Source organism: Musca vetustissima, unplaced genomic scaffold (genome assembly GCF_032173495.1).
Source record: "Musca vetustissima isolate MV318-11 ecotype Yass unplaced genomic scaffold, APGP_CSIRO_Mvet_v1 utg33277, whole genome shotgun sequence".
NCBI classification, from domain to species: Eukaryota; Metazoa; Arthropoda; class Insecta; order Diptera; family Muscidae; genus Musca; species Musca vetustissima.
The window spans coordinates 186,641-202,796 of record NW_026881784.1 but is presented as its reverse complement, the minus strand read 5'-3'; the positions used below and the strand labels follow the sequence as shown (position 1 = coordinate 202,796).

At 33.2% G+C, this 16,156-nt stretch overlaps 1 protein-coding gene across 1 annotated transcript in view; it reads left to right on the top strand.

Annotated features, from left to right (window-relative positions):
• Window positions 1-15,641, top strand: part of LOC133327784 (aminopeptidase N) — a gene marked incomplete at its 5' end in the record, with an annotated part of 36,449 nt that extends 20,808 nt beyond the window's left edge. Inside the window, 6 exon segments of the mRNA XM_061536321.1 lie at window positions 835-1,028; window positions 1,083-1,397; window positions 1,466-1,702; window positions 5,518-5,646; window positions 15,356-15,413; window positions 15,474-15,641. Coding sequence (XP_061392305.1) covers window positions 835-1,028; window positions 1,083-1,397; window positions 1,466-1,702; window positions 5,518-5,646; window positions 15,356-15,413; window positions 15,474-15,641 — 1,101 coding nt within the window.
• Window positions 15,642-16,156: the final 515 nt, after the last annotated feature.

The following is a 16,156-nucleotide window of genomic DNA, read 5'->3' as shown; positions in this document are numbered from 1 at the left end:
CAAAAGAAGCCTTAAAGTCTAATAAAGACATTATTGTATATTTTCCCTCATTAACATTTTTGGAGACCAATGTTCATCATTTTAAGCAGAGGTTGTGTTGCGTTTTTTCTTGAAACCGAGCTGTTTCAGGTTGTTTCGTTTGAGTTGATAAAATTTAGAATCTTATGCTTTATAATCTTTTCTAATATCGTGCTTAATGGATTTGATTCAATTGCGTTTAATTCTGTGACGTTTTTGAGGTAATTATCATAAACATTCCTATCGCATTAACCTCGGATCGTTGTAGGTTTGCTAAGATGATTAGACATGTTGTGATTGTTTAGGAAATGAGTAATATTTATCTATCTGGGAATAATAAAATTGATTATTTTGTAGTTATATTTTGGGTTTGGATTTGGTGTCCAATTCAGATTGAGTTTTATTCCAAGACTTATTCCTATAAGTCAATAACTCGCGATTTATTTGCTTATTTAGGCGATTCATATAGATACGATCACAAAGATCTCTAAATATATATATATATATATACATATATGTTTATAAAATATATATGTTTATAAAAATGGGTATAGATCTCCTGTGTTCTACGACTTCTTATGAAAATATAGATTAAAAAATTGCAACAGAAATTATGAAACTAACAGTTGACTGGCAACTTTATATCACTTTAATACTAACTAACCTGAACAGCTACATATATGTACATTTAACCATATTGGGAACATATTATTTTTAAATTTTATTGAGACTAACGATTTTTGATTTGTTTTTTAAGTTTAGTTTTTTTCAATTGATTCTTTATCGACTGATTCTAATTTATTTGTAATTTTTTAGGAATACGTTATACACCTATTGACACCATTATATATTGAAACGAGTGGATCTAATACATCCGATCAGTCCTTGTCTGATTTGAAATCTATGGCTGAAACGTTTCTCTGTCGTGCGGGATACAAACCGTGTATACTAGAAGCACGAGAATCATTTAAACTGTGGATGGATAGTGTCAACCCTGATGAGAAGATAATGTAAGTAAACCTAAATGGAACGTTACATTTATAATTACTCCAATACTACATTAGGGTGCCGAATAAATTTCTATGTCCAGTATTTAAATGGGGTTCAATGGAAGAATGGCAGTTCGGCTTGAGACGTGTAATTAACTTTCCAAAATCACGAACACAAAGCGAAAGAACGTATTTGTTAAAAAACCTAGCAGGTTGTCCTGTACATTCCGAAAAAATTTTGCAACTCCTAAATATTACGATCATCGAGAGAAATACGAATTTCACGGAAAACGATATATTTCTAATATTCAATATGCTCAGCGGTGGATCATGCGGCTATAGAACTCTGTTTAACTTTTTGGCAGACAACTGGGCCCTTATTAGACAGAGGTATGGAATGCATTCGCAACTCATTTGTTGCCACAACTATTTATTATTATTTGCCGTGTTGTTTACAGGTTTGAAAACAAAACTAATTTATGGGATAGTTTAGTGGGTGCAGCCACTGGCATGTTCACAACGGAAGAGGGATATGAAATGGTCAGAAAGCTATATGATGACCATAAAAACGAATTTGGCAGTGCGTTACACATAATCGAAAAATCCATGAGAAATATTAAAGAAGAATCCAAATGGAGTGAAATAAATCTCCCTGTCATAGAAAGGTGGTTAACTAAATATTTGGAAAAAGCGATGTAATGCAAAAATTGCTATATATTATTAAATTGACGTATGCTAACAAAACGTTTAATGGTGTGCATTGATTGTATCTATTATATTTTAGAATTCTAAATAACATGTGTGTTTAATTTGAAATATAATTTCATTTGAATTAAAGTAAATTCTAATCCATCGTCTTGTTCATCATCTTGTTCACTACCTTTATATACGTCTTTGAGTATTTCGTACTAAAGACAAAAAGTAGTAGCAAAATCTAACGAGTAACTATGTCAAAGCGCCGCTTTGTGACATCTTAGCTTTTAATTACACTCGTTCTTTGGTTCGCGATCAAAAAGCATCAAACCCTGTAGCAAAGGTAATATTAATTGTTCCACGAACAATTCAATAAAACATAAACCAAATCTACGTTTGGTAAAAAATTCTAAACAATTGTGTTATTTCTTTATTTTCATATTTTGCATCAACGCAAACATTGGTCCAATCGAGCCGGATTGTTTTTGACGAAAACAAACCCCTCTCCTTTGTTTCTCCTTTCATGAAGGAAAACATCGACATCGTCGAGGACAACAACAAACCCTGCACAAATATCCACGATCACCACAACAAATCGTATTTATTTTTAAAAAATAATTATTTTTCAACAACACAGGTATGTACATTGTTTAATTTATTTTTCGAATAAAAGTGCTACAAATATATTTGTGTTGTGATCATGGTATAATAATAAAAGGTAACAGCAAGTGTTGTTGTACAAAAAACGATACAACAACCACATGGAAATTTGTTGTTGTAAGTTCTACCAGTGTCAACTCATTTGACAGAATAATGTAAACAAACAAATTATAATCAAATTATTTTTATTTTTAAAATGAAATATTTTCGAATCCTCAAAATAAAAATTGAAAAACATGAATGAAAATCTATCAAAATTATATTTCTATCGCTTCCACATCTTTCCTATAATTGAGCCATTGCCAAATATATGTGTAACACATATGAAAAGGCAGGGAATAGCGAGTTGTTCCTTGAAGAAAGATTTGCTTCCTCAAACTTTCCCAGCAGGTAGATTGAGTAAGTTGAATACGGGAGCACATTTAATAAAGAACAATTACAAATTGTATGTGTTCCCAATTTTCCTGTGGGGTGATTTTTAAAAACATAATTTGTCAAATTCATATTGACACTAGTATTACGTTGGAATCAAATCAGCTGGGATTTGCTGTTACCTTTTATATTTGTACCATGTGTTGTGATATATAATTAATAAAATAAAAAGCCGTCGGTCGTTTACAACGAGCAATAGCAAAGCGCATAAATGTCCGCCCGTTGCCGTCGGTAAATTACATTGCTAAAAAACAACATCAAGTGTCATCCCCACACATTTGTTTACAACAACAAAACATCAAAACAAACACAGAGATATAATTTTCGTATTTATTCTCTCATTTTCGTGTTCCACGGAATTTTTTATATATTTCATTTTTATTGTTGTACTTTTCATTTATTCTTCTTCTTTGGTCCAATCGAGCCGGATTGTTTTTGACGAAAACAAACCCCTCTCCTTTGTTTCTCCTTTCATGAAGGGAAACATCGACATCGTCGAGGACAACAACAAACCCTGCACAAAGATCCACGATCACCACAACAAATCGTATTTATTTTTAAAAAAATAATTATTTTTCAACAACACAGGTATGTACACTGTTTAATTTATTTTTCGAATAAAAGTGCTACAAATATATTTGTGTTGTGATAAATAATTAATAAAGTAAAAAGCCGTCGGTCGTTTACAACGAGCAATAGCAAAGCGCAAAAATGTCCGTCCGTTGCCGTCGGTAAATTACATTGCTAAAAAACAACATCAAGTGTCATCCCCACACATTTGTTTACAACAACAAAACATCAAAACAAACACAGAGATATAATTTCTTATTTATTCTCTCATTTATTTCACTCATTTTCGTGTTCCACGGAATTTTTTATATATTTCATTTTTATTGTTGTGCTTTTCATTTATTCTTCTTCTTGTTTGACAAACAACGAAGAAACAGAAAAACAATAACAACTTCACATGAGAGAGCGATTGTCATCTCTGCTGATTGTTGCCACCCGTCACTATCACATGTGACATATTGTTGGAAACATATGATCAGTTTCCTTAGGGGTGTTCACACGTCCCAAAAAGTTGTATGAATATTTATAAAAATATTTTAGTGCTGTTTTCCGGAATTTTTTTGAGTTGAATCCTTCGGATATCAACTGAAAATAAATTTTAATTACGTTTTCACTAGAGTGCACCCTATATTCGGCATTATTTATATAAATATATTTAATTTTAATATATAATATCTCATATTATATTTATCAAAAAATTTACTTTTTTATTTGAAAATATTTTTTGATTTAAAATACATTTTGTTGTTGTCCGTTACCGATTGCTTGAGTGCAGTTTACAGTCCGTGCAACCTTCAATCAGTTTTAGTGATTTTTTGAAATTTTCCGAGTTTTTCGACTCTTAATAATATTTCAAAGATATTTTTGTGGGCAATAGTTATCTTCGATACATTGCCATTGTTGTCGTGTATTATATGATACACTGCAAAAATTTTTGAGAAATCCTAAATACACTGCAAGAAATTTTAGTTGAATTTTAATTTTTTCCCTAAAATTTCTAAATTTTTGCTGGTTTTAATCACGTTAAACCACATTTTGTTGTATTCACGATACAATAAAGATAAAAGTTCACGACTTTTTATAAATTCAGTTTATTTTCAACATTTGATTTACAGTATCACGTGCTATTTTATAATTTCTTTGGAAAATTTCAATTTATTTGTAGATTTTCAATTACATTTGTTGACATCACGTGTCAAAATCTTCAAATTTATTGCATTTCGTGCAAGCTTATAAATTGCAATTGTTTTTCAAACAATTCAGAACAAATTACTTGGTGTAACAAATTAAATTTTGAAATTTATTATTACAAAAATATAGTTTTCAATTTCCCATATTTTTCTGAAATCTATACATTTTCAATTTCACAATGCCACTCACTCCTCTAGATTTATTCATCCGAGCTACTGATGCTTTGGTAAAATTTGACGCCAAATTCAGTTCCCCACGGGACGACGAGCTCGATGTCTATGTTTTAGAATTACAGGGAGCTGAGGTTAAGAGATTATGGGAAAAGGTACAAACCACGTACGACAAATGCCAAAATTATTTGACAGAACAAGATTGTTCTAGTGACCATTTCACTGCTGCAGAAACCAAATGCGATGTCGCTTATAATTGCTTCCTTAGGGTTCTGTCTTCAATCAATAGAAAATTAGATGAGGCTCCGCCTCAGGGCAATTCAAATGCTCCGCATCAACAAATTGGTTTAAATAACACATCCTGTGATGATAGTTCTGCTCATAGGCTAAACTTACCGCCCTGTGACATAGAAGTTTTTGATGGCGACTTCCTTAATTGGCCTACATTTAGGGATTTATTTTCCGCCGTATATATTAACAATTCTGGCATCAGTGGCGACGCCCATGAAATTGTGGCTAAGTTTTCGCTTACCAACACAAATTTTGGTCTTGCGTGGAAAGCGTACGTACGACAATCCACGTATCTTGGTGAACCACCAACTTAAACTTTTATTCGATTTGCCTGTTATATATAATGAGACTAGTTCCGGCCTAAAACAATTGCAAAGGGGTATTAATGGGTGCATATCATCCATGTGAAATTATGACGTCTCCACAGAAGACTGGGACGCTATTCTAGTGTTCATATGTCTTCAGAGGCTACCACAAAATTGCGTCACTCTTTGGGAACAAAGCATCAAAGATAAGTCCGCTTTGTCTACCTGGAATGATTTGGATAAGTTTCTTACAGAACGTATCCAAACCATTACTTGCCTACGTGACATTCGTGGTATTGACAACGTCAATCAATCAAGTAAAAAAAGGTTCGTTCACATTTCACGAATGCTGACACGAATCGAACCCCTACTTTTCCACGAAACTCGCCTCCATCTTCTAGGCAATCTTGTACCTCTCCCAATAAGTCTTGCATTATTTGTCCACGACAAATACATCACCTAAGAATGTGTCAAAAATTTTTACAACTTTCAGTCCCTGAAGGACTAAATACCATTAAACGACAAAATTGCTGTGTAAACTGTCTGTAAGCTAAACATCTGGTCAACCATTGCAGTAGCCCATATAATTGTAGGGTATGTAATAAAAGACACCATACTCTTTGGACAGGGAACCTTCCACTGCTGGTTCGTAATCGTCGGCCACAACACCACAAGCTCGTAATGTAGTTTCTCCCCAGTGGTGTAATCCCTCTCTACATCGAGAGGGATTACACCACCTTCTTCAAATAGACAGGTATTTCATACCACCCAGAATAGAAAAATCTTGTCAGGAACGGCAAACGTTCATATAGTTCATAAAGGTACTACGTACCAAGTCAGAGCTCTTATTGACCCTGCTTCTGAAGCATCATTCAGTTCTGAAGAAATGCGAAATCGAAAAGGCACACCCACAACTTCGAACATTTCCACTATTTCTGGGGTCAGTGGATTTTTTTCAACTACTTCAAATAAAGAATGTCAAGTCCGTATTAGTTCTCCCATTGATGCTACGCAATCAATGGAATCTAAAGTCTTTGTCCTTCCAAAAATCGCAGAAAATCTGCCTTCCTTCACCGCACAAACCGACATTCGATCAAATTTGCCAAATCTACGTTTGGCCGACCCCCATCCCTTCTCTTCCCGTCTTGTCGACATATTACTTGGTGCAGATCTTTATCCGAAGATCATGCTACAGGGTACACGTTCCAACGTACTAGGCTCGCTAATAACCCAGAGTACAGTTTTCGGTTGGATCATTACTGGTCCAATGCCCTCTTCCTACTTACGTCCTTCTCTTTAGGGTAACATTATGCTCCCTTTTATCCATAGCTGCCGATAGTAACTAAAATAATTGTGCTAGGTCAGTTTTCTCACGGAAAACCTAAAGATTACATCGCCTACACTTTTTCCTATATACATGCTACGCAAATGTAGATTCTACGATCTACATTCCGGGACTTCATACCAGTTGGCCAGTGTTACTTTTTTTAATACAAATTTAAACGCTTTACGCGAGCAAGATTTTATCATACAGTCCACCACTCTCCCAGAGTCATACAGCTCTCAGCGAGAGTCATTGGTTTGGGACATATCGTTGCTCCTTCGGAGTCCATGTCCGTGCGGCTTAACCAATATCATGCTGGCTTGCAACTTGCCGATTCTCGGTCCAACGAAGCTGCGACGGTCAGCATGATACTAGGCCCAGAGGTTCAACACAATGAATGAAACCACAAAACTCATTCTAGCACTGGTTTTCCATGTAGTATTGAATCATCACTCGATGGGCAATCTTCAATTGCCTAGCCGCAAGACTCTGCGAGTCCTTTGATAATAAAAAGTTAACGGATCCCATCTTGACGAGATATTGCACGATCCTGCTTGTCGAGCAAAACTTTAGAATTAACATGTTTTTCGAAAAATCTATAAAAAAAAACAAAGAAAAAAATTAACAAACCAAACGTTACTTATATTAATTTTGCAACACAGCAAGATGTTGCAACGCGGGCGGCAATGTTTAATTTGAAATATAATTTCATTTGAATTAAAGTAAATTCTAATCCATCGTTATATCTTGTTCACTACCTTTATATACGTCTTTGAGTATTTCGTACTAATGACAAAAAGTAGTAGCAAAATCTAACAAGTAACTATGTCAAAGCGCCGCTTTGTCACATCTTAGAGTCTAAACGCAACCAGAGAGTAACGAGTCAGCGTCGTACTTTTTCGCCGGCGTGAAAACCAAACAAAAGAGTTATCGTTAGCGGTACAAAATGTCAATTATTTGTTTTCATTTTTCGACAGAAAATTTTACGTTGTGCAAACCAAAATCAATTTATTATTTAATAAACAATAATGTCAAGGAACTTGGATAATATTATTGAAAAAAATATTTTTCTTCCATTTTATTATTAATTCGTTAAAAAAACGTCCACAATCCTTAAAATATTTGTTTTTTTTTAACAGCACTGCCATATGTTTTGATATAAATTCTCATTGAAATTTGGTAGCACTGTTCATTTTTACATAAAATATGGCAACTCAATTGAGAGCAAGAGAGAAATTTTGAGTATGACGCTGAGCAAAAATGAATAAAATCTATTCTAGCGTCATGCCACTAGACGCGAACGTCAGAGTCTAAACGCAACCAGAGAGTCACGAGTCAGCGTCATACTTTTTCGCCGCCGTGAAAACCAAACGGAAGAGTTGGCGTTAGCGGCACAAAATGTCAATTATTTGTTTTGATTTTCTGACAGAAAATTTTACGTTGCGCAAACCAAAATCAATTTATTATTTAATAAACAATAATGTCAAGGAATTTGGATAAAATTATTGAAAAAAATTATTTTTCTTCCATTTTATTAATAATTCATTAAAAAACATCCACAATCTTTGAAAATAATTGTTTTTTTAACAGTACTGCCATATGTTTTGATATAAATTCTCATTGAAATTTGGTAGCACTGTTGATTTTTACCTAAAATATGGCAACTCAATTGAGAGCAAGAGAGAAATTTTGAGTATGACGCTGAGCAAAAATGAATAAAATCTATTCTAGCGTCATGCCGCTAGACGCGAACGTCAGCCGTCGCGATTTCCCGTTGCCTATAAGAAACACACGGCAAACGACTGTCGCTGACTCTAGACTCTATGGTTGCGTTTAGACTCTCAGCCCTCGCGATTTCCCGTTGCCAATAAGAAACACACGGCAAACGACTTTCACTGACACTAGACTCTATTGTTGCGTTTAGACTCTTAGCTTTTAATTACACTCGTTCTTTGGTTCACGATCAAAAAGCATCAAACCCTGTAGCATAGGTAATATTTATTGTTCCACGAACAATTCAATAAAATATAAACCAAATCATGGTATAATAATAAAAGGTAACAGCAAGTGTTGTTGTACAACAATCGAAACAACAACCACAAAGAAATTTTGTTTTTGTAAGTACTACTAGTGTCATCGACACATGAGTAGAAATGTAAACAAAAACAAATAAAAAATATTTATACATACATACATATTTTGATGTTTCAATTTCAATTCAAATACTTTTTGCAAACGGACAACTCGATTTCAACGAAACTTCATACAACGTATTATCTTTACCAAACATAGATCAAGTATGAAGATAGGACCCTTTGGTCCATTCCTTCTGGTACCTCCTCCACAAACGGTCAACATCTTCATCATTTGTAAATCCAACATCAGGAGTATGGAACGTCCGATGTGAACCAAGCGTTGCACAACCCATTTTCTTTACAAAGTCTAGATTATGTCCGAAGATGGGTCCCTTTGATCCACTTCTTCTGATACCTCCTCCACAAATGGTCAACATCTTCAATATTTGTAAATCCAATATCAGGAGTATGGAACGTCCGATGTGAATCAAGCGTTGCACAACCCATTTTCTTTACGAAGTCTAGATTATGTCCGAAGATGGGTCCCTTTGATCCACTTCTTCTGATACCTCCTCCACAAATGGTCAACATCTTCAATATTTGTAAATCCAATATCAGGAGATGGGAATGTTCGATTTGAACCAAAATTTGCACTACCAAGCCTAGATCAAGTAGGAAGATGGGACCCATCGGTCCACTATTTCTGAAACCTCCCCCACAAAATGGTCGAAATTGTGCTAAAAATTAATTTTATAATAACATGCAAACGGACTATCCGATTTTAATGAAACTTTGTACATCCTAATACCCTTACCGAGCCTAGATCATGTAGGAAGATGGGACCCATTTGGTCCACTCCTTCTAGTACCTCCCCCACAAATTGTAAAAATTTTCAATATTTATAAAGGCAAGAAGATGGGACCCGTTGATCCACGTCGTCTGGTACCTCCCCCACTAATGGTCAAAATTTTCAATATTAATAAATCCAATTTCAGGCGAATGGAATGTCTGATTGAACCGAACTATGTACAACCAATTATCTTCACCAAGAATAGATCAAGTTTGAAGATGGGGCCAATTGGTCCACTGCTTCTGGTACCTCCCTCACAAATGGCCAATGTTTTATAAAATGTTATCAGCAATAAATCCGAAACCTCTTTGATAAAAACATATTTCATATATAAAACTAATAGTAAAATCTGTGTGTAATTCGGAAGACCTCCTAGAATTCTAGAATTATCGACATTACAGCAGACAGGTCGGTAAGGGGTCTTACCCTGATCAAAAATATATATACTTTATATGGATATGATATGATATATATATATAAATAGATAATGTTTTTATATATTTATATATATATATATATATATATATATATATATATAACATATAATAAAATAAATAAATTAATCTGTTGAAATTATAATATTAAAAGAAATTAAGGCATTAGATACTGTTTAAATAATAGGAAAAGATGCAGATTTGAAATTATAAATTATATAATGATAAATAACATATTTGAAATTATGAAAATGTTGACGTAATCCGCATATTTGAGGAAGTATTTCTCTAGATGATTTTGAGAATCTGGAAAAAAAACATATTACACATTTTAATAATGATAAAAATAAACACATTAATACAATATATAAATAATACATATATCCAAAAAAAGTTGTACTTTCGTTGAAGCTGAGGTTCACCTTCCCATAACTCGCGAACTGTATAAAAATCCCAATTTCAAAAAAAGGGTTTACGACAATTAAAAAAATATTAAGTTTATCCTTACATATATTCTTATTTTTAAGTGCCAGTGATATAAAAAATTGTATGACTAATAATCACGGCCTCCTGGTTATTGTTTGTGCATATTTTCTTAATCTATAAACCTAAAATTATAGGTCAGCTCGCAAAAATTAAAAATGTTTATAACTGGAATTGAAACTTTCCTTGAAAAACACAAGTGGTCAAAACAAATGCAGTCGTTTCTGCTAAAATCCGTCCCACAAATGTTAGCCCAGACTTGCCTGCGTTTTGGATTTAGTGGGATTTTGAAAAAAGGTCCTTTCTCTTTTGGTTCTTTTTTTTGCACAAAACGCACTTTCGCATGTCTAGAGAATTAAACATTATTAGTTTTTCACTCACTATATATTTTATTATACTTACCGATTTCTTTGCAAATAAAAATTCAAATTTTGTATTTTTATATTATATTTATTTCAAAAAAAAAATTTTTTTGAAAAAACGTTTGACAAAAACAAAATACAATGACAAAATGTCAAATGTTGAATTTGACACTAATAGAACGTACGAACCAAATCATCTGGGACTTGCTGTTACCTTTTATTATTATACCATGAAACCAAATCTACGTTTGGTAAAAATTCCTTTTGAAATTTATAACATTTCATTCAATTTTGAATTCGAAAAATACTATTGGCAACACACAAAGAATGTGTATGAATTGCAAATGAATTGTTGCGAATTACAACAGAAATATTATTAAGTAAAAGTGAAATGTTATGAATTTCAAATAGATTTCGTTGAATTGTTAATTATTTTCTTTGAAGTTCAAATGAAACTCTTCGAATTTCAAATGGAAATATACAAATTACAAATGGAAATCTTTAATTTTCGAATGTATTTCTTGAATTTCATATGAAAAGTTTAAAACTACAAATGAAATGTTGTGAATTACATTCTCGAATTACTACTTAAATGTTATGAATTGCAAATTGATTTTTCAAATTACAAATGAAATTCTCGAATTTAAATTAAAATGTTTTGAATACAATTTGAAAAAGGTATACACTCTTTTCACATGTTATTCAAAACATATCAAATGTAATTCGGGAACTCCATTTGTGTCATATATAACTGATAAAAAATTCTATAAATGTACTAGCTTACCCGGCAAACGTTGTTTTGCCTTATCAATATTGCATCAATATAAGGTTGGTAAAACCATTTAGTTTATGTCACTAAGTTTATGTCTATAAAAAGTATTAACTGGTACCCCTATGCAGGCCCAAGCACATAACAGTTTATAATTTGGTAGAATATATTTCACCAAATGTTTTAATAGAAGATCATATATATAATATGATAATATGATTTTGTTCTTGTCCAGCTGTCATTTTGATTCTTATATTGGAAATTTTAGATTTGGCATAGAAATTTAGTGGTTTCCACTCAGTTATAGGTATATTTCATTTTTAAATAAATTGTTAATTAAGAGTTTGGCCAATGTTGACGCCGTATACCTTCTTTTAATTGTAAATGCCTTTTTTATATCTTAACTCTAAATCGTGAAATTTTGTAATCGGATTAGTTATATCCTCACATTTTTTAACCACTTGATTTTAATTTAACATTTGAATAAATTGTTGTTTAAGGCTACATAGGTCCATATCCAAATTTCAAGTTGTCGGCCAAAAAAAGAAACATTGTCAAAAAAAATATGAAAATGAGATTTTCTCGATACAAAAATTGGGGGATTGTAAATATTACCTTATATATTTGTTTTGGCGGAATCTCACTATTAGATTACAAATTTTACTATTCCGACCACATACGATTTATAAGTCCTTTGAATCGTCAAATCGGTGTAGACGTTCTTGAGTTACAAACGATGCAACTAACACAACGTTCAATTATTCCAATTTCGCGACTTTTTGATGTTTTTCTTTGTAAAAAAAACTTCGTAAAAACTTCCCAATGCAATTACAAATAGCCGAAGGACAACATGAGTGACATCGGTACAGTCGATACACCATGTAAACATTTTTCACATCTTTAAAAATACATTTGAGGAACAATAAAGGCACACATAAGTTAGACACAAACAGCATGTAATGCGGAATTGCCTCCACGTATGATTCGCATTTAAATGTATTCTTCCCGAATATAAGAAAATGTTCAATAATACCTTCGTATTTTGTTGACGTATTTTTAATCGTATATAGCGAATTACTAACATTATTGAACTGTATTGAATACTTTGAAAGGCGTTTTCGTTTTTTACTAAAACATAAAAACATATGTCTACGAATTGGCAGTTTTCTCAAAAATATTCCTGATGTTGTTTCCTATTAAAGATACAATCAAGATTCGGTCAGCTATGTGTGTATTTATAAGTTCAAAAAATGTGTTCCATTGTTGTGCGCTTTTAAGCATCCTTATCCTAAAGTACTTGTAAAGTAGAAACAAAATATCTATTTAATTGTCTTTAACTCGGTAATCCCTATAAGGTAAGAAAATTCCCTCATAATTGCCGGTATAGTTTCTAGTATAGGCTCCATATAATGGAACCGCTTAATCTTTACTTTACCATGTCTTACTGTACTTACTAAAAAAAATTTCACAACCTATACATACCATGCAAATATAACTCATATTTTCAAACTAAAAAAATCTTGATTTTATGGAAAACGTGAACAAATAATGATAGCTATTAATCTTACTCTCTCTTTTCGATTTCTTATTATTACATTTAACTCTAACGAAAATATATGTAAATTTATTTTCATATACAATAGTTTTTTTCAAGGCAATGACAATCCAATAAATTGTAGAAAATTAACATATTTTGAGAATTTTCCATAATTGACAATTACTTAAAGATAAACGCTGCCCATTTTCGCCCAATATGTCCAAAAAGAACTACGAAGAGATGAAACATAACGGTTCGATACAAAATGTGCTAATATCTTTCAAAATATATTGCAACATTTCGCGGATTTTTCTCAAAATGTTCTTTCATTAAAACCTTTCTACGTCAGTTACAGACTACTAACAGATACATTAAGTCAAATCGGTCCAACCGTTTCTTTAAAATAATTTTTGCAAGATTTTCACGGATTTTTCACAACATTTTCTTTCATAAAAACCTTCCCACTGTAATTACCGACAACTGAAAGAAATTTTGAGTCAAATCGGTCCACGCGTTCTTAATTGATGCGTTAGTATACATGTTTCTTGCTCCATTTTTATTTATATATGTATATAGATTTAGACAAAATGAGTTTTATTTTCTGACTGAAAAAATAAAACTCCTGAAATTATTTTTATTTTTGACGAAAAAATTTGTATTTAACAAACTTGCTACAAATATACGATGACAATCCTCATACAAGTTAATTTTTTCGTTAAAATCTTTACAAAAATGTTAGCTGTAATGTCAAGTTCATCATTTTAAGAATTGTCAAAATGGACACAAAACCTACCAGTTTATATTTTTCCGCTAAGCCTATGTTTTTGCTTAACTTGGATATAACGAACTTCTTTTATAACGAACTAATTTGTTTAGTCCCTACTTGTTCGCTATAACCGTACTCGACTGTAATTAGAGATACATCCAGAAGTCTATGCTTGAATCTGAAAAAAATGCAAAGTCCACGCTTTTGTGTCATGCATAAATCTGAAGTAAATACTGATGACATAACAAATATATTTTTTCTAAAGAAGACTTGATTTGCAATACAGATTATGTTTTTGAATCGCCCATGTGCTGCATTTCGAGTTTGCTGGGATGTTAAACGTTTTCCCACATTTGGTGTGTTCCATTCCGAATATCCAAAAAAATATTGGGAATATAATTGGAGCATATGTAGCATTGTGGATCGAAAATTAAATGAAATTGTACGTGTTTTTCTGAGCACACACAAGTTAAAAAAGAACGTAGCTTTTCTATTATAAGTAATGAAAATGCAGGATTATAATGTAGAGCATTGCTTTGCAAATATCGAAATATACTCTTAAGATTGCCAATAGTCCTTTCAATAATGTTTCTTGCAGTGGTGTGCACTTTATTTTATCAATGTTGACAAGATCGATGATCCACTTGTGTATAGGGCATCATCAAAAGCTTAGCCACCTAGAAGCCAACTATTTTGCATACCATTTGCTCTATTGTTTATGTTATGCTTCCTAGCTGCACTCATATGACAAATAAAAGCATCATAGCCTGATCTTGGTCTGTAGCTGTATGCAGCTCGAATTCTCATTTTAAAGTCACACACCCAACAGAACATTTACATCTCCTCTCAAAATGATGTTTATTCACGCTGCACACATTTTCCCTTCCGGATTTTTATGACTCCCCACAAAATTTTACACATTGAGATACAAAAAGAGATACAAAGCTATAACAATTATAGTTGGGTCCGATCAAGTACCTTTAGTCTTTATCTATCAGAAACCAGAGCAATTAATTTTTTTTCTGCACCAAGAGTCGGACGTCTTTTTTTTTTTTTTTTTGGTTTTAGAAAGTTGAAACTTGGCCAATTTCCAGATAACGCCACAACAAGCAATCGGGAGGGTTCCGCTAGGTCGTTAATGTTTAGAGCAGGTGTTTACAAGTTAAATTTGATCTTGTGCAAAAATTCAGCAATGGCAGGAAGATTTTTAATCCCATGTTTGTTGATGAAATCCACAGTGGATCTTGAGCTCCGCATATAGTGATTAGAATTTCTTTCCGACGAGAAGCGATGGCACTGAAATAGGATATGGTCGACATTTTCCTCAGTGCAACAAGTTTCACAGAGGGCAGAAGGAATTGCTTTCATTCTTTCCAAGGTGGCATTGCAAAAGGCGTGGTTTGTGACAACTCTGTTGAGTGTTTTTGTATCCAAAGGGGTAGATGTGGTATTGTGGAACCATGGTCGTTTGGTGACTTCAGGGAAGATTGTGAAGTAATGGGAGGAGCCGGACAATCCTCTTTCTTTATACTCATTTGCCCATTCTATCCACAGGTCGTGAGTTATATGGTTAATTGCGTCAGAGATAGTCAAGGGTGTCTCAATCTGCGAGCCAATCTCTCTCGCCATTCTTGCGGCTTGATCAACTGTTTCATTAAGTGGGATACTACAGTGCCCCGGGATATGATGCAATTCAATCTCCTCAAAGTGTTCCGAAGCTAGCCAATTAATTCTGTCAACAAGATAATTTCCCCTCTGATTGTTTTTTATTGCTACAAGACCACTAAGACAGTCACAAAGAATGGCTAATTTTCGAATTTGATTGTTAGCTGCATATTCAAGTGCTTTGACTATTGCTATAAGTTCGGCCGACATTGAGGACAATGCCAGGTCCCCGAAATACGAGAACACAATACCAGGGCCTTCATGAATAAAGGCCGAGCCAGAGAAGTCGGAAAAAACGGAACCATCTGTGAAGAAAATTTCAAAACCTTTGTTTTTTAACTGATTTATTTTTTCATTATATAATTGCCCAATTATCAAAGAATCCGCGTCAGCTTTCTTTGTAACTATTCCCTTGAAAAACACGTCATCAACCACTATAATCCGGGTACCCGTTCCTAATGGGGAAGTTTTCCCGACTTTTTGGAGAATATCTTTGAATTTTGTGTGTACTCTATAAATGCCAGTGTTAATAGGGTGGGACAGATTCCCGAGGGTATTTACAATAGGTCGCT